The sequence below is a fragment of the Rhinolophus hipposideros genome, assembly GCF_964194185.1.
Source record: "Rhinolophus hipposideros genome assembly, chromosome: 12".
Classification (NCBI taxonomy): domain Eukaryota; kingdom Metazoa; phylum Chordata; class Mammalia; order Chiroptera; family Rhinolophidae; genus Rhinolophus; species Rhinolophus hipposideros.
Genome location: NC_138058.1, coordinates 47,628,042 through 47,648,251, shown reverse-complemented (window position 1 = coordinate 47,648,251; position 20,210 = coordinate 47,628,042). Strand labels below are relative to the sequence as shown.

At 36.0% G+C, this 20,210-nt stretch overlaps 1 protein-coding gene across 3 annotated transcripts in view; it reads left to right on the top strand.

The window, feature by feature from the left end:
* The window catches only part of PLEKHH2 (pleckstrin homology, MyTH4 and FERM domain containing H2), a 91,816-nt gene that overhangs the window by 31,601 nt on the left and 40,005 nt on the right, over positions 1–20,210 (top strand). For all 3 annotated transcript variants that reach the window (XM_081067927.1, XM_081067928.1, XM_081067929.1), the window contains 10 exons: positions 2,166–2,351; positions 4,120–5,081; positions 7,869–7,944; positions 9,293–9,387; positions 9,990–10,134; positions 11,606–11,742; positions 11,865–11,975; positions 12,138–12,224; positions 13,016–13,174; positions 19,465–19,545. In XM_081067927.1, coding sequence (XP_080924053.1) covers positions 2,166–2,351; positions 4,120–5,081; positions 7,869–7,944; positions 9,293–9,387; positions 9,990–10,134; positions 11,606–11,742; positions 11,865–11,975; positions 12,138–12,224; positions 13,016–13,174; positions 19,465–19,545 — 2,039 coding nt within the window. The remainder of the gene's footprint in view (positions 1–2,165; positions 2,352–4,119; positions 5,082–7,868; positions 7,945–9,292; positions 9,388–9,989; positions 10,135–11,605; positions 11,743–11,864; positions 11,976–12,137; positions 12,225–13,015; positions 13,175–19,464; positions 19,546–20,210) is intronic.

Below are 20,210 nucleotides of genomic sequence, written 5' to 3'. Positions count from 1 at the left end.
CAAACTTAGGTTGTCCCTTAGTATCCATGGGGGATTGGTTCTAGGACCCTGTGCGGATACCCAAATCTGTAGATACTCAAGTTCCCTATGTGAAATGGTAGATAAATGAATACAGTCGGCCCTCTGCATCCAAGGACTCCCAACCACGGATGGAAAACAATACGGGTATTTACTGAAAAAATTCCACATATAAGTGGACCCGTGTCCTTCAAACCCCTGTTGTTTGAGGGTTATCTGTCCTTTAAAAATATATAGGCATGTACATAATTTTTAAACTATTGTGAATTAGTTATGTGAGAGATAATCAACATGGAAATAATAAAACATACATCTGAAAGTATACACTATATAAAGTTTTTTTTCTTCTATCATACACAATTATCAGTTGCTATTTAACCCTTTGCTGCTCTCCCAGAGTTAAGAATTTAATTTGCTTGAAAACTTTTCTTACTATCACTGGGATCTCCATGGCATTGATCTTATAAGCAGCAATGTTACAAGTCCTAGAAAATGAATTAAACCTATGATTAAGTACTTGCATAAACACTGCACTAACTTTTTAAATCCTCTATCTAGACACTGCCCTTCCTTCCTTTTTTTCTCTGAAGTGATTAAGAAGTGGTTAAGGCTTTCTATACTGTGGTCACCATAGACCGAGCCCCTCCATCTGCTTTCTTATGAAAAGCATACTGAAAACTGAAAAAGCAAATGTTGTTACGTGATCATGTGATATTTGCTCCAATGATGATCTGAATTTCCTTTGGTTGTCTTAACAACCAGAACCTTACTCCCACACAATCAAATTTTACCAGTGCTTGACTGGTTTTTTACCAATACTTGATTTTGCAAGAAGCTGTAACTTTCAAGTTGTTTATAATGTGTGTTTTTTAAATTTGTTTGAGTTTGTTTTTGTGTGAGAACTAACTACTTTTAAAGGGATTAGATTTTTTTCACTCTACAGTTAAAAATATTTTGAACATTCAAAAAACATAACCAGATTTTAAACATTGGCCTGCCATGCAAGACAGTGAGGATTCCATGTTACTATACATGCATAAATATGAACTTTATTTATGTAAGGTCCTTGACATAGGTCTTGGCAATGATTTTTTGAATCTGACACAAAAAGCAAAAGTAACAAAAGCAAAAATAAACAAGTGGGACTACATCAAACTAAAAAGCTTCTGTACAGCAAGGGAAACCATTAACAAAAAGAAAAAGAAACCTACTGAATGGGAGAAAGTATTTGCAAATCAAGTATCTGATAAGGGGCTAAAATTCAAAATATATAAAGAACTCATACAACTCAATAGCAAAAAAGTAAACAATGTGATTAAAAAATAGGCAGAGGATCTGAATAGACATTTTCCCAAGGAAGACATACAAATGACCAACAGGTACAGAGATGCTCAATATCTCACTAATCATCAAAACCATGAGATATATTACCTCACATCTGTCAGACAGGCTATGACCAAAAAGTCAAGATATAAGTGTTAGCAAAGATGTGGAAAAAAGAGAACCCTTGTGCACTGTTGGTGGGAATGTAAATTGGTTCAGCTACTGTGGAAAAGAGTATGGAGGTTCCTCAAAAAATTAAAAATATGATCCAGCATATTTCTTCTGGGTATTTATCTGAAGAAAATAAAAATACTAATTCAAAAAGAAATATGCAACCCCCATGTTCATTGCAGTATTTACAATAGCCTAGATATGGAAACAATTTAAGGGTCCATCAATGGGTGAAGAGATATGGAAGTTATGGTATATATGTGGAATATTATTCAGCCATAAAAAGAATGAAATCTTGACATTTGCAACAACATGGATGGACCTCGAGGGCATTATGCTAAGTGAAGTAAGTCAGACAGAGAAAAACAAATACCATATGATCTTATATGTGGAATCTAAAAATAAATAAAATTTAAAAACCAAGTTCTTAGATACAGAGAACAGATTACTGGTTGCCACAGGTCGTGGATAGGTGAATTGTTTTGTTTTTTTTAGTTTAAATAAATTGAATAGTAGAAAAAAAAAAGATGACCTTTAGGATTTTCAGGCTTTTTTTCTGGTATAAGAAGTGATTTGTCCAAGTTTTTATGTGCTTTGGTTCTGTGTGTAAAAACTCTTAGGAAAACTTCAAACCTTGATTAATGATCTTGCAGAAGTTCAAGGGAAGAAATCATGCAGTGTTTCCACACCAAAGCTTTCAGAAGGCCAGCGCCTCAGCAGCTTGACCTTTGGCTGTTTTCTATCTCGAGCAAGGAGCCCTCCTCAAGTAGTAAAATCTGAGGAAATGAGCAAGATACCATCTAAAGAACCTGAGTTCACTGAAGGAAAAGACACAGAAGGTATTTATGGACTAGAAGAATTTGCTTTGACTTTTTTTTAAAAGGAAAAAGCCATTTGCTACGATTAATCCTTATGTAGCTTAATTTTCCTTTTTATTTATTTATTTATTTTTTATTCTTCCATCACTCAAAACGGTAAATATACAAAATCTATCTGGATGGTGCATCCTAGGTTCCTTTTTTTTTTTCTTGACAACTTCATGTCTTACGAGAATATTTCTAAAGAGTAATACAGCATTTCACTTTCTGAATCTAGTTATTTTTGTATGTTTTATGAGAGTCTTTGCCAGTGATACAAGAGGAGAAACTGATTTCCTTTCTCAGTACTTTTTCCTGAATCAGGTAGCAGTGATATGTACAATTAAAAGTTTATAGTTGTACCTACAAGGTAATTGTTTTAACTTTAGTGTTTCAAATTAGAATTATGAACTTTCTATTATTTACTGAAAATATTAAAAATTACCTAATGTTAAATATAACATTGAAAACTGATAAAGAAAAAGAACACTAGGGGACAATTTCATAACTGCTTTAATTTTCCCTTTATTGCTTCATAGAGGAAAATATTTACCTAGATGTTCAAACCCTGGACCCAGATTTCTACCCTTCTTTTAGTCTTGAAGCCCCTCTAAATTTTGCTTTGTTGTGCAGTTGCTGACTTGCCACCTAGTATGACCTCTCCCAAGTATTTTATTGAAGCTCGATTTTGTATCTTCTCTCTTTTCAGTTCCTGATTCCTTCCTCCAAAAGAGAAAAATTATAGCCCTAAAAATCTATGCTTGAATATGAAATTCTGAAAACTACATAATATTTTTCCAATCAGAAGGCTCCTTTGCTACTCCCTTTTATTCTGTCACTTGCATTTTTTTAAAAATGAGAAGTCATTTTAATTCCCTTCCCACTTTTTAGCAGTCAGTTGAGAATAGCAGTACAGCAGAGATTGCCTGTACTGAAGTTCTTGCTCATTTGCAAATTTAACAAATTGCCTGCTACCAAATTGTAGAGTTTGTTTAGTCTCTATTTTCTTAGTTATGAAGATCATATCTACGTTTTTATGTTTTCAAAGTTCCTTTTGTACTCTTCAATCTAAATTTTTAGTTCACTGTTTCTGCAGCCAATGGTTTATTCTGTTAATTATGTTATAAACAAAAATAAGCCATATCTAGACATTTTTAAAAGAAAGTTATTCTTATTATATAAACACATTTTGTAGTTATGATTAAACCAAAAGTAGAGAAAGGAAAGCTTTTCTGTTTTCTTAATGGTTTTGCATTTTTCAAGTATTGAAGTTTGTGAACAAAGTTTGTTTTTTAACTATAGCTTTATATTTATGTCTACATTTACTTATGATAATTTTGAAATTTAGTTGAAAGAGGATTGTCATTTTCTTTGCTTCTAAAATAGAATTAATGTTGTTCTTTTTTTTTTAGTAGCTGCTTTCTTTGATAGTCAGCATTGCCCGTTTTCACATTTTGCTTCTTTTATTATGTCTCTTTAGACTATTGTCATTTTTCCCCCCAACATATTTATTTGTAAAAAGCAGTTTAATTTTGATACTATTCTATTGAAGTGTTAGGTCTCCATGTTTTACATAATGTTTATAGTTACCAAAGTTGGGTTTAAAAAAGACATACAACTACAAAAAGATAATGTAAATTAACTATTCTTATGAAAATTCCAGTTTTCACAATGTAGTTACATAAAGCTAAATGTACAGAAAGATTATATTATTAAAGGCAACATGCCACTATGATTTATGCTTTTCTAGAAATGGAAATTCCAGAAAACTCTGTCGATAACCAAATTCAAGGAAACCACCAAGGTCAGAGAACATTGTGTCAAAGCCCTTGTGTCTCAGACCAGAATCAGAAAACAAGAACAAGCTGTGTAACAGATGGTGGTATATCCCAGAATTCTGGGGCTCCAGTGAGTGACTGGAGTTCTGATGAGGAAGACGGGAGCAAAGGAAGATCCAAGTCGAGGTACACGTCCACCCTTTCAAGCCACACCTCAGAGGAAGGGGTCCAGTGTAGCAGAATGGGCAGTGAGACATATTTGACAGCATCTGATGACAGCAGTTCTATATTTGAAGAAGAGACTTTTGGCATAAAGAGACCAGAGCACAAGAAGTTGTATTCTTGGCAACAGGAAGCACAATGGAAAGCTCAGAATAGTCCTCTCGGAAAGGGAAACTGTGAATCAAGGAAAAAGGAGCATGATAGTTCCTCAGATGAACTGAATAAAAAATTTCAGTCTCAGAGACTGGATTATTCATCTTCATCGAGTGAGGCCAACACCCCAAGCCCTATTTTGACCCCTGCTTTGACGCCGAAGCATCCGAACCTACTCCCTGGAAAAGGAACACAATTAATGCCTTCATCAAACCTGCCACCCCCAAAGTTAAGGATTCCTAATGTTTTTAGTATAAGTGTAGCACTGGCCAAAAGACACTTAAGCCAGCCACAGTTAAGTTCCGATAGGATGTTTGGTACAAACAGAAATGCTATAAGCATGATACGACCACTGAGACCTCAGGAAACAGATCTTGATCTAGTTGATGGCGACAGTACAGAAATTTTGGAGAATATGGACACCAGTTGTGATGATGGATTGTTTTCCTATGACTCTCTGGAATCCCCGTGTTCAGATGACCAGGAGACCTGTGACTCAGCAAAGAAGGCGGCATGCAGCAAACCTCCAACTCCTCCTCTGCACCGTTTTCCCTCCTGGGTAAATTATATTGCTGTGTGCAACTCATGCATACTAGTTTTTTGCTAAACACTCATTTTCAGGTTTTACTTGACTTCTTTTCCTGTTTCTTTTCAAATCCAGCTTTGTTCTGACAATTCCCAGTTTTCAGAATGTCCCCTTCTCTTTCCCACTGAGTTCTGAATCAATTGAGAAATAAGACAAGGATAAGACAGATCAAAATATTATTGTTATTACTGATAAAACTGATTTTAGAGAATTGGTGGGCAGAGGAGCTTTCCAGTACTGGACATTGGAATTAGCTATATTTATACACCAGGTAGCACTGGACCACCACAGGCTTCTGTCAGTGAGTCCCTAACCCTCTAAAATGTACAACCTAGAGCAAGAATAAATGGTTGTTGCCTGCATGCAGCTACTTGTCAAGAGAAAGGACAAAGGAAGATGCTGAGCTCTGCATGTCCAGTTTCTCCTTCTAAGCTTACCAACCACATTAAGCCACTCTTCCACCTTGGGGAGGAGAGAGTGAATGGTTGGAGAGATCAGGAGTGTTCAATAACTGGAGCTCTCTCCATGTGGAAGGAAACATCAGGAGTGGGAAAAAAAGCTTCCTTCTAACTGTGTAATACTTTCGGGTGAATTCTTGACCAGGACACTTAACTCTGGTAGGTCATTGGTTTTTTTCAACTCAATCATTTACTTGATTGGCTTTAAGAGAAATTTAATTTTACTCTTGATGAGCTTATAAATCCATTGTTTTAACTGTATGCATTTTTGTATATATCCAGAATAGATTGAAATTTCTTCCATTGAAACATTAACCATTAGTACAATAATTACCCCATCAATTTTGTGATTCTTCTCAGGAATCACAAGATTAAAAAAAAAAAAAAATTCTTCCTGTATTTGAAACCAAGTGGAATAGTGGAATGATCTGTTTTGTAGATTTAAATTTTCCTTCATATAGTGACATAATTTAACCTTTGGCCTTCAGAGAAACATTTGGGTTGCAGGATTTTTTGGTTTTCAGAATCATCTTCTGCTATTATTATTTTTATTTATAGACCAATGCGATTTTAAGCAAAGTAAGGCAACCATATTTTCCTAGTATAAATTCAGACTATTAGACGTGTCTGCTCTTATTTACTTTCAGAAGAGTATTTTCTTGCAGTGTCCACATGAAACCGTCCACAGTTTATTATTAAATTCTGGATATTTTTTTAAAAGTGGATGTTACTGGCATGCGAACCTCTGGAATTCCAATTATGTTACCCTTTAGGCAGCGAGGAGTTGAAATTTTTGCTTCTTTTATTATGTTGAGATTTTCAAAGATTTAGGGTATGCTTTTAAGTTTGTTTTAGTTGGCAAACCATTTTACTACTTTTTTGCCTTTCTCGTTTCTCCTCATCTTCTGAAGCTATTCAGTCCTGAAAAACTAGTATTGCTTTTCGAAAACCTTTTAGCAGACTGGCCAAGTTTGAGGTTTTATTTCTGTTTATTGGGTATTTTCAGGTTTCAAGGAAAAGAGATGTATTTGAGTTACCTCAATTTAGGACAGTTCATTTTAAGGATTTTTAAGAGTTTAAGACATAATCTGTCCTTATTGAACTTGAATATCACTCAAAATACAATAGTCACTCTAGTGGGACGACAGGTGATGATTCAGCTCTTTCAAAACAGGTGACACCCATTGCCCCTGGCCCAGGGGGTCAGCTTGTCTTCCTCTCCTGCCTCCAGCGACTCTCTGCTTCTCTCGCTACTGCTAAGTACTCTCCTCCACTCTCTCACGGCTTCTAACTGCCTCACAGCTCCTGCTTACTGCCTCATGCTTGTTTGTCTTTCTGTTCTGCCCACCTTGCTGTATGTCTCTCTTGTCTTGTGATTGGGATCTCACAATCACACTGTCAAAGAATCTGCATCTGAATCATTGTCAGCCACTCTTCAATCTAAAATGGTTCAGGTAGTTAGAGACCTCGTGCCCGTTACCTCACAGGCCACTGGCTAGCACAGTCCTGAACAGGACTGCCTCAGTTGTCCATGTGCCCTGGTCCAGACACCTGTGTCCAGATTAGATGCATTACAAAGTTCAGGACATGGTGATCTATGCATTAGAATAATCTGGAGTCCCTTTTCTCGTAGGGGAACGGCCTGATAGCCTTTTTAGTACTCATTTCAGAGATCTCTTTTAGAGAGGAAGAGGAAGCAAAATAACAGCCTACTTTTGGCACAAGACAATTATTATAAATTTTATTGCAATTCTCAAATTGACCTCAGGTATTTCTTCTATTTCATTGAAATATGAAAGTGATAGCAATTTAATGCTCCTCTATCTGTGATTTCTGACACTAAGTATTTTATTTCTCTTTTCTTCAAACATATTCTAGAATGGTAGAATATTAAAGTAAGATTTATGTATAGTCAGTGATTACAAATGGTTTCTGGCTTCATGTTACAAGCCTTGAAGGTTTTCCCGTTTTTTTCTTTAACCATATTCTAGAATGGTAGATTAGTAAAGGTGGTGTGTAGGTATAGTCAGTGATTGTGAATAAGCTTTCCCTTACTTTTTTTCCTATCTCTTTAAAAAATTTAAACTACTAAGCAAAAATTTTGGAACAAAGGTAAATAATGGAATGACTAATGGATGGAAAAAATTTGTGCAGTGCTATTCAGTGGCATATTTTAGTTGACAGTTTTATAACAATGCTGTATTCTAGTGAATATTAAGTGAAGAACAAATGAAAAACATGTGTATTGAAAGTAATCATTCTTTGCTTTAAATATCTAGTTTAAATCTCTCTTTTACATTAGGAAAGCAGAATTTATGCTGTAGCCAAATCAGGCATTCGAATGTCTGAAGCCTTCAATATGGAGAATGTTAATAAAAGTAAGTGAATTTGCATGCTACAATATAGATGAACCTTGAGGACATTATGCTAAGTGAAATACGCAGTCACAGAAACACAAATACTGTATGATTCCACTTATATGAGTATCTAAATAGTATCTAAAGTCGTCAAATTCTTAGAAACAAAAAGTAGAATGGTGATTACTACTGGCTGGGGGAAGCAGTGAAAAAGGAGTAGTTGTTTAATGGGCATACAGTTTCAGATTTGCATGGTAAAAAAAGTTCTGGAGATCTGATTCACAACCCTGTGAATATATTTAACACTAACCGAACTGTGTACTTAAAAATGGTTAAGATAGTAAACTTTATGTTATGTGGGGTTTTTTACTATAATAAAAATATTTAAAAAAATAAGTGATTTTGTACTACCATTTCACTAGCCAGGAACTTCCTAAATATCTAAAGTAATTGAAATAAATAGAATTATGTAAACTTTTAGAAAATTATTTCTAGGATTGCTGATTTATATTTTTAATTTGAAATTCATGTTACTCAGTATAGGGGCACATATACATTTAACTCTCATGTAGAGAGTACTTCATTACTGTTTTACTGGAAAAATGCTAAAGCAAAGAAACTACGGCGTTTCAGCTGTTTAAAGTAAAATCATTAGTCTCTATGTCCTCTTTTCCCAGAGTTTAAAACACATTCCTCCTTTCCTTCTTTAAGAAATTATTATAGTGGCAAGGCATGCCCATTATAAAAAATAAAACCAAACAACAGAGAACTGTCTGGAATAAAAAGAGAAATTTTCCTTTGGTTCCTTCTACTATCCTACTATCCCCTTCCCTATCCTACCAGTAATTTCGTATCTCAGAGGTAACCACTGATGTTCTATTTCTTTCCAGCTATCTCATGTTCTTACCACTTGGGAAATTATATTTAACCTTTCAATATGAGGTACACCTTATAAGGGCTGATGATATTTTAACACCATGTCAATAAAAGGACTCTGAGTAGTCAGAGACTATCTTCATTGGGTACTGTGCACTGAACTAGTCAGTTGGTATTTATACTTATTTCTGCCCAGCCTGCGCTAGATGGAGATGCCATAGAAATTAAAGCTGTGATCCTTACTCCCAAATTGCTTACAGTCTGGTTAGGGAACTTGCACACGTGAGGAAATGATGACCCATGGAAGAGTGTGTACTCCTATAATTAAATCTGCAAATGCCATAATTCTTAAAGTAGACTATGTAACAAATAATTGTGTATTGATCTCATTTATCTTCTGATTGGAAATTTTGTTAATTCACATTCATAAGAAATAGACCCAAGTGCTAGTTAGAAAGTGATTTTTACAATATCATTTTGTTTTCTGTTTCAGATTCAGTTGCAGTGCTTTCCTATACCACATCAGGACTTTATACATCTCTGATATACAAGAATATGACAACCCCAGTGTATACAACTTTGAAGGGGGTAACTCATTATTGTCAATGTTAAACGTGTGGTTTTCTTCATGATGGATCAAGAACACTGTTGGTTCAAGCTCCAGATTCCATTCTTGTCACTTTACACAGATTCTCCCTTTCTAGGGAGGGAGGTTTAGAAGTGCACACTAATATATCATGAAAAGAGAAGAAATGGAAAGATCTGGAGAAGATATTTATTCTTATCAGAGGTCTGAGTCCATTTTTGTTATGTCCCATGTGACACTCAATCCCCCTCAGTGGCTGTTAATTGTTTAAAGGAAGCATATGATTAATGATGTAATGAAAACTTCTACTTTAGAAAGATCTTTTTATCATTGCCTGGGTTCCCTTCCCTAGCTCGAAGGACCTAATTAAAATAAGTATCGTCAGGTATTCATGGCCTTATGTTTTCAGGAATCTTTGATAACTGGCAAGTGCCTTGCTAATTTGAATTTGGGACTTAGCAACATGACTGGTAATCACAAAATATGTTATTGTATTCCTTTAAAAAAATTTTATTGTATGACATCGTCTGGTAAAACATTCTATATCTAAAGACAGAAGTGACTTTAGAGATGTACACAGGAAGGCTGTTCTGCTTTTCTTTAGAAGGCAACCCAAATAAGCAGCAGCCCATTCTTGGATGATTCGTCGGGGTCAGAGGAAGAAGATAGTTCCAGGTCAAGCTCCCGGACTTCCGAGTCAGACACACGCAGTCGGAGTGGGCCAGGCAGCCCCAGAGCCATGAAACGAGGTGAGGGAAAGTCTCAGGCATACGGACAACTCCAAATAATTCAGCATATGGAATAGGAATTTTATCTCCATAATAGCATTGGAAAAAAAATCTAAAGTACTTGTTCCAAACCACAATGAAAAGAGAATTCACCCAGGACTAAGACACTTATATTCTCTTTGGGATTCCTGATAAGCCATGGACTCTTTGTTGTTTAACCTTATCTTGTCTGTAAAAGAGAGATCACTTTATTATGGGAATAAAATGAGGTACCTGGCTAACATGAAGTTTCTCTTTTATAGTTTCTGTATAGCATTTTGGATAATTTATGGGGTAGACTTATTTCAGCTAAATTTGTTCCACTGCTAAATGGCAGAAAATATACATTGAAAATTTTGGAGGGTAATCTGATAGTAAGATGGAAACCAATAAAAAATTTACTCTGAATATGTTTGTGATTTTTAGTGGACTTTGAAGAAATTTTTGGCATAGGTAGAGATTACAAAGAGATCTCATCACCCTAAAATGATGTCTGTATTTAGAAAGCCTTTAATGCATCATGATATGTCTGTAGACTTTGAAACTGTGTTCCATGGAACCCCTAGGCACTCCCAAATCCCTCAGCTTCAACTGGAGCTGTTCACCTTTCATAGATTTAGTATTTTGGGCTTCCAATGGTTTTTGCTCTTACCTTGACCCCCAATAGCTAGAATCAAATTATATCACACTTTTGCTCAAAACACCACAAGGACTCATAATGGCGAGAAGGTGCCACATGGTACTTTTATGTCGTTCCTTATCTTCTTTTTTCTCCTCCTTTACTCAGCGCTGGCCACTCCACTGTTGCTAGAACATCCCAAGGGTGCTTTTATTTCGGGCCCTTTGCACTCGACTTGGTTGTTTCCTCTACTTGGTATCCTTCACCCAGATGTCTAGATGGCTAACTCCCACACTTCCTTCAGCGATTTGTGCAAACACTGCCTTCTCGATGATATCTACCCTGACCAACCATCCACATGCAGTCCTTTGCTCTCCTCCGACCTCTGGATTTTTAAAATTCTCTTCAGTCTGCTCTATGTGTTATTCTCGCATAACACTTACTGCCTGGTTTTTGTCTATCTCCCCTGACTAAAATCTATGTTCCATGAGGGCAGAAATTTTTCTGTTTTGTTGTCTATTCTATTCCTAGCACCTAGGATAGTGCCTAATACACTGGCTCTGGGGCTGGGAACATTCATGTAGAGTATGGCATATATTTTACATATGTAAAAATGACTATGCTTGTAATCCTCCTTGGAGAAGTTGCATGATTGTCCTTACCCTTTAGTTCTGTTTTCTGTTTTAAAAGTTCTTCGTGGCCAAAGGCATGAGAATAAATCTGGTGTGGGAAGGTTTATGATATAAGAATAGCTGTATTCCTTAGATTTCACAGCTGGCTTTTGGACCACCCAATTATTAAATATTGACCTGATTTATTTCTTTGTTCATCCAGGTGTGTCTCTCTCTTCTGTGGCTTCTGAAAGCGATTATGCTATTCCTCCAGATGCTTACTCCACAGACACAGAATACTCACAGCCAGAGCAGAAGCTCCCTAAAACTTGCTCGTCTTCCAGTGATAATGGGAAAAATGTAAACACTGCATCAGGTTTTTTTTAAAAAATAAAACAAACCAGGAAGCAAACATTAATGAATCCATTAGTTTGAGCCTCCAAAAGGAAACTTAAATAATTTTTAAATCTCTTTTTAATTAGGAGCCACTGGAAAAATCTGGCTATTTATTAAAAATGAGTGGTAGAGTCAAGACTTGGAAACGGAGGTGGTTTGTTCTTAAAGGTGGTGAATTACTTTACTACAAATCTCCGGTGAGTAGAAAGTGCTTACTATTTAGAACTGAATTTGTCAAACTAGAAATCAAACTCCTGACTGATTTTCTTCCCTGTAAATGCAATTAATTATGCAAAGCATTTTTTATTACTACTATTATAGGTAATCATGTTGCATTTGGTTTTCTTCCTTTTATACAGAGTGATGTAATTAGAAAACCCCAGGGCCATATTGAACTTAGTGCATCCTGCAGTATTTTAAGAGGAGATAACAAACAAACAGTTCAGGTACTTAAAAAAAAAAAAAAACTTTCTTTTTTTTTGTTTGTTTCATGCAAAATTAAATTCTCAATTATCCAAGGTGACAGAGAGGCGATTGGATGAGTCAGTGTTTCATTAACTTTGGGTTAAGTTTAATGCTCAAAAATGTGTGAAACCTGAGGACTTCTTAGTGAAAACTACGATATAAGCTAAGTTTGTGTTGAGTAAATCCCTACTACACTCCTTTTCCCTTTATCTCTTACACTATTGTTTTCCTGTACTTAATCATGTATTCTCAGCTCTCAAACTGTCTAGCTATTTTAGGGGAGGATTATCTGATAAATGAATTCCCAATTTGATGTTAGTAGTTTAATGTACTATTAAATTCAGGAGGGTTTGCATTTTAACACAGAACCAGAAAATGGCAGTTTTATAAACTACAGATGCTATAACACGTAAATGGGAAAGATATTGGTGAGCAGAGGGGCTGTACTATAATAGTTTCCACCAGGTCACACCATAGAGGTAGCTGCTGCCCATTTCACCCACACATAGGCCAGTCTTGCCAGAAACCTGTTAAATTTAAAAATGCAGGCTGCTGAGATAGTTTGGTATGTGTGATTAAGTTATTTAATTATCATGAAGTGGTTAAAATATGCTAAATTACTTATGGAATCATTTATTTAAAACCTGGGAGTCAAGATGTATTACTACTTAACATGTTTTTTCCATGTTAAGTAGTAATGTTTGAAGAATTGACAAGGAAATGCTAATAATCCTCAACCTTCAGAGTTTGCTTCTTTCTCATCCCATTCTAGTTGACCACTGAAAAACACACCTACTATCTGACTGCAGATTCTCCCAATATATTGGAGGAATGGATTAAGGTGTTACAGAATGTTCTTCGAGTTCAAGCTGCTAACCCACTTTTCCTGCAGCCTGAAGGCAAACCAACGGTGAAGGGACTGCTCACGAAGGTAGGGACTTTATGCATATAGCAGTGTCCCAGGCAATGGAATTAGCCCCACTGCTCATGAAAAGTGGGTGTCAGAGAATATAGATACTGAATATTTATATCATCTTGGAGTGTTTTAAGTATGATACCAAAGACCAAAACCATAAAGAGGAAAAATAACAAGTTTGACTACTATACATAAAAATGTAAATTTTGTTACTCTCAAAAATGCTCTAAGCAGAATTTTTAAAAGGCAGATGAAAAGTTTTGAAAGGTATTTGAAATGTCTGAAAACCAAGATTTTCTAATCAGTAAGGAAAGGATAAATACCAGTGGGGAAAAGGAACAAAGGACACAAAGGGAGGGAAGTAGAGCTAGTGGAGATAAGAAATACAAACGATCAGAAAGCATCATTGGAAAGAAGTTTTGCTCTCACTATTTTCTTAAAAAGCACAACTTGAAAGAATAGATATTTTTAAAAATCTGGTCAAAGAGGGGACATTTTTTAACATTATGAAAAACAGTATTGACACAAATTAGGAAATCTGCTAGTGAAAGAAATCTGCTAGGAGGCAATTTGGTGAAGTCTTGGCCAAATTGTTTACTCAGTAGATATTCTTGAAAGAACAAATGAGTAAATGAATATTAAATGTTTTAAAAACATGTATACATGCTCTTTGATCCAGTAATCTCAGTCCAAGAAATTTATGCTTAAGAAATGGTCTTAATTTGCAAAGATGTAAGCATAAAGCTGTTCATCACAACATAGTTTATTTTTTTCCTGTTTTTAAAAAATGAGCTATAATAGCATGGGCTGAAATGCAGATTTTAAGTGTAGACTTTGATAAGTTTTGACAGATATTTACTGTCACTCTATCAAGATATAGAACATTTCCATTACCACAGAAAGATTACTTGCGTGGCACAGTTTATAATAATAGAAAAATATGAATCAACTTAAATGTAGAGTAGTAAATTAAATAAATATTTATATAACAGATCATGCTTTACTATGCAGTCATTTTAAATGGTTTAAAACAATTTTTTTTTAATTAATTTTATTGGGGTGACAATTGTTAGTAAATTTACATAGATTTCAGGTGTACAATTCTGTATTACATCGTCTATAAATCCCATTGTGTGTTCACCACCCAGAGTCAGTTCTCCTTCCATCACCATATATTTGATAAAACAATATTTAATGTTATAGAAATAGGATGTATTATTGGATAACAAAACAAGTAGAGTTCAGTATTACAGTCACTCTACATGTACTCGTATACTATCGAGTGACTGTATGTAAAATATGTAAAAGCACAACTTTTGTTAAACGCATTCATAGAAAAATGAATGGTCGAATGGTCAGTTTACCAAGGTATCTTGAATACCTCTACATGATTTTTTTTTGCTTAGTTCTCTTTTCTTACTTTTTTAGAATGAGTAAGTATTGATTTATGCTAAGATAAATGTTATTTTAAAATTTTGAAAGTCCAGTTGGTTTTGACAGATATTTACTGTCACTTTTAGAGAAATAATAAAGTATTACACACAAAAAATAACCTCTGCATACTCATCACTCATGTGCTTTGTTTATGTAAGAGGTTAAAAATATAAATGTTAATGAGCTAGGCCACCATGTCACCGTGCAATCTATACTTAATATAATAATCTAGGTGGGTACTATCCAGTAATATTTATAAAGACTAATCAGCTATTCCAAAAGTAAGAGAAATAATTCACCAATACATTCAACAAAGCAATGACCTATGTTTTTTCCCCCCAAAATATTACATTACCACAAAAATGTTTTTTCAGTTACTGATGGGTTAGAGAACTCCCTGGTACTGTGCAAATGTATATTTACCAGTGAATACAGTGCTACTTTGAATCACATGCTTTTATAATTTATAATGACTAGCTGTCCCCCTCTTTCAAGGACCATGTATAGCAAACCCTTAGAGCTTAATATGATTCCATGGCTGAAGGTTTGTTACTTCTCCCACAATTAGTTTTTTTGTTTGTTTGCTTGTTTTTACTTTATCAGCATGGCTTATTAATTTTCGCTCATGTTATATTTCTGCTATTCCCTGCTTCTCATTTCACAACTACATTTGAAATGAGTATAAGTAAGTTGATGTGATTATCAAATGACTAAACCACTAGGGTTTGCAGACAGGGTGCTTATTAGGTTTTCTTCTTACCATTTATGAAGCCTTGTCCACGCCCATATTTTCACCCTCAGAGCCTTATAAGAGAAAAACATCCCTCAGTTATTCTGAGTGACTCGTTCTAAGCTCACATTCAGGCTACAATTTGAGATACTGTGGAACAGCATTGAATACTTTAGAGGGGAGGAGGGTTTTCCCCAGTTGTCATATTGTTGTTAAGTACAGAAATACGTAGGTAGATATTAAGAACTTGACTAATTTGATTCTGGATATTCACTTTTAGTTTACTGCTTAGGAAGAACATTTTCTATATAAGAATTCATTTATTAAAAAAATGTATTGGGCAGTTACCATATGTTAGGCAATGGGCTGAGATATTAAAATGTGGGAAGGCACAGTGGGAGGGCTGGACTGGCAGGAAGGTGAGGAAGAATGAATACCTACGTTTGTGGGGCACTGACTGAGCGCATGTCTGATGTCCCCAGTTTTCTTGATGAAGATTATGCCATAAACAAAGTTATTTACTGGGCGCAGGGAAGGATTGACAGTAATCATTCAGGGAAGTGGGACACCGTACCCAAGGAAACATAGGATTGATGAATTACTGAGGGCCCATCTGACTATAGTGATTTGAGTTCATATTGGTTATTTTTCTTTAATGTCTTCAAATGCCCAGAAGAAGGAGCAGATAATTTACATTGTATTGATGTGAGGATAGTGATTTTTGCCTAACATTTTATTATGTAAATTTTCAAATATGTAGAAAACTCAGAAGAATTTTACAGTGCTTACCCCTATTCTACCATCTACATTCTACAATTAATATTTTACTTGCTTTAGACATATTTATCAAGATGATGATTTAAAATTAATATTTTATGATAGGCATTTTCAAACATATGTGAAAGTACAAGGAATAATAGAACGAATCCTCAGACAGTCATCACCCAGTTTTTACAGTTATTAATTCTGGTTACTGTTACTTCATCTAACACCCACCACCCCTGCCCCCCACCATAACCTTCTCTCCCTTTCCATACTCTCCACCCGGTTATTTAAAAGCAAAGGGAGATGGAATTTTGTTGGGTGGATTTGTCAGAAGCATAGGGATGCAGCATAATCACAGGCCTTAGAATAAGAGTTCTTTGGTGATCAAACACAAGTTCCAAGATTGATGGAGAAGGAAGAGAGGCCGTGGGGAACCGGTAAACTGGAATAAAATGGGAGGATTAGGACACTCAAAGTTCTGAATGACGATGTTAAGAATTGAGTGGTGTGAGTGAGGAGAGAAGGAGGTGGGAGGAGGTTGAGATGGGAGAGTAGAATGTAAATTTCAGAAGTGGAGCGGTTCCTAGGGAAGAAAAAAGGACAAGGTGTGGCCGAGCCGATGGATGGTGAAAATGGAGGGATCGCAAAGGTTATTGGACATGAAGAGAACAAGGAACTGTGCGTTAAGGATGTAGAGAGGCAGTGCAGCAAAGAGCGAGGGCAAGAGCATGGGGGAAAATCCTGTCTCTGACCCTTGCCACTGTGTGACCTTGAATATGTTTCTTCCAGGCTGTGTGCCTTCGCATCCTCATTTGTACAGTGGGGGAAATAACAGTGCCAATGTCCCGGGTTGTTGGGGGAATTCAGTGAATTATTTAAGCAGGTAACGTTCTTTAGAACAGTGGCTGGCACAGCATAAACACTTCCAAAATGCTAGCTATTACTACCACAAGAGTTTCACAAGGCTGGTGGCAGGATTTGTGGTAGAGAAGGCTACAGGCGTGAGGATATAGGAGTGGAGGGAAGACCATGGGAGCTTGTGTTTTGTGTGATTGACGAAGGCTAATCAGGATACGATACACTGTTTGTCTTCCAAGTTTCAAACAGAACTGATAAGAAGTATCGTTGTTATGGATGCAAGGCAAAATATTATTCTCTGAATTATTCAGTTTGCCAAAGGCTTGACGTTTGAGATTGCCTTTAAATCTTCATGAGGGTTCTTCTGGTATGATTTGTTTTATTAGGAATTTTTCAGAGTAAGTCACTTTCAAGAAATCCTAATATAATCAGACTTACAAATGAAGATAGACTGCATTTTTAAAACACAGTTTTTGCAGTGAATTGGCAGAGGTCTTCATTAATTTTTAGTTCTTCAAAAGTACACATTGTTCTATTTTAAAGATAAATCATTTCAAAATAATGTTCTCTACAACCAGATGCCTTATACTCCAGTTTTGATGAGACTTCTTTTTGGAATTTGTTGAAAAGGAGAAAAAAACACACAAACAAAAAAACTGCATCACACAAACTATTTAAAACTTCCAGGATATTTGTCTGTAATATATGTTTCTAAATTTAATTAAACTGAAACATGTCTTGCCAAATGAAACATTTTTTTCCCCTCAAGCAACATTCTAAATCCTTCAATCTGAGATGGTTGAGTTGTTTGCTTCAACCATAGCTCTAAAAGCCCCAAAGCTGGCTGTGTTTGTGGGTTTAAATGAAACATGTGTTTTACTTCTCCTTTTGCATAGTGAGGAAGGAAGCATTTATTGAGTAACTACTATTATCCTTTATTTACATTTTTCTCCTTTGGTTGTCATGATAGCCCGATGAGGTATACAGTAATCCCATGTTACCCACAGAAGCTGAGAGCTTAAGTTAGTTGTGTGAGGATGTCCATCTGGTACATGGTAGAACTGGTATTTAACCTTTGGTCCATTGGACCTCAAAACCCAGGCCTTTTCTACTATAGTGACTTGCCTACTGGAAAATCGATAGAGGCAATCATTTGTATTCTTCTCAGTGCATTACTATCAGAACAGTCCATTTCAATATACGTCATTGTAGGGGTCCTGCAAAATATGTGTGCCCCCCATTCTCACACTCCGCCCCTTCCCTAATGACCTCTCTCCTCGCTTGCTCAGTCTCCGGCACACACATCTCATGGCCTTGGGACGTGCTGCTTTCTTTGCCCAGAGTGTCCTTCTTTCAGATGTCTGCGTAGCTCATCTATCTCTTTCGGGGCTTGACTCAATAGGTGTCAGCAGGGCCTTCCTGAGTGTCTTATTTTAAGTTGTAAAACTCACCCCTCTCTTCCCCCAAGCACTTCCTTCTCCTTTCCTGCTTCACTTGTATCCTTAATACTTATTACCATGGGCAGGGATGACAAACAGAATGTTGGGCTTTAGTTTTACTGTCTAGTGTCTTGGTTTCCAGGTGCTGGGCCTCTCCAGATTGAGCGCACTCTAACTACAGCAAGAGAGGGTCTAGTCTCAAGGCAGAAGTTGGCAGGGCTACCAGGGTAGTGGGATTATAGGGTAAGCTCAACCGGGTACCCCACATTCTAGGTCTGGGGCACCAGAGCTTGTTGTAAATCTGCTCCCTGGTGGGAATGGTGTTCTTGGTGTTTTTCTCGTCTTGAGGGTATAGTTGGGACTGACTGGCAAACGTCTTCCATGCCTGTACCTGGGCAGGACTGGGGCAAGGGGGAAGCCACAGTAAGGATCTTCAAAAAGCCACCAAATGATGAAAAACCTATAATACTCAGTCAAAATTTTGGTAAAATGTCTTCCATCAAAAATGCTTAGAAAGTCAAGAGCTAGATTCAAATTCTGTCCCAGTCACTTAACATATTTCCTGACATAGGAAGTACTAAATATATAACATTAGCTTTGAATATTATTTTATTATTTTGTAAAAATCCTTCTAAAGAAGACATCAAATTCATTTCGAAGGAATGAATCTTCTACATTTTGGAAATCTCTAGAATGTTTAGGTTTTAACCTTCACATTGCTAAGGTACGGTGTTAACCCAGAGAACCACAAGGTTATCAGAAAACTAGGAAATATGGAAATGATGAAATATACTTGTGAAATTGGCATCTTGTTTTATCCATCGTTGAATCCTCAATCCCAGGTGTAGTACTTGATACATAGCAAACATTTATTAAATGTTTGATGAACACTAACACAAAACATACCACGCTACCGCTGTAACAGGTAAATCTTTCACAGCATCAGGACAGTTTCGTTGGACTATCACTTATACCCTGAGCAAACTGGATACCTGCAGCTTCCAATAGAGTATATATGCTATATTTTAAGGTATCAAAGTTCTGAGCTATGTTTTTAATTCCTTGAAATATGTTTTCAGGTAAAACATGGCTACTCCAAGAGAGTCTGGTGTACACTTCTGGGAAAAACATTATATTATTTTCGCAGTCAAGAAGATAAGGTATGTATGTATTTTTAATAGGTAACTAGAGAAATGTTTTGTTTGTTATGTGTTAAAAAAAATTTTCCCTATCACTCTTCAGTTGCTAGCTAAAACTTTAGAATTTTTGATAAGGTTGAAATTTTGCATAAAATTTATTACTGAGGTAATCGTATACCTACAAGAGTCTTGGTTCTTAATTATAAGTCTTAGCAACTTTTGATTAATGCATTGTTTTTTCCTGAAGGAGAAAACTCTTCCTATACTCCACTCCCAACTATCAATTTCTCATACTTTCCAGTTCTGACAGACTAGATAAGGTTGAATGAAGGGAACAGCAAGCAAGAAAGAAGGTCTTGGGAGGGAAAAGAATCTAGTCCTGTCCCAGGCCCTCAAATCCCTACATACTATGTATCTATCCATCTACCTATTTTTTTTCCTGTTTATTCATTTTTTCAACTAGTCTCCTAGATAGACTTGAGTTATCTATCGTCACTTTCAGAGTAAAAAGATGGGATATCTTCCAAAGGTGAAATGTATGCCCCATTATCATTATGGATACTCCATGTCACCTTTGGGTTACTGGAACTATAAAAATAGACACATCCTGGGCAAAGAATACTCACATAAAATACTGATCCACAAAATAGTAGCCTGTGACTGATGACTGGGTTTATGAGACTAAA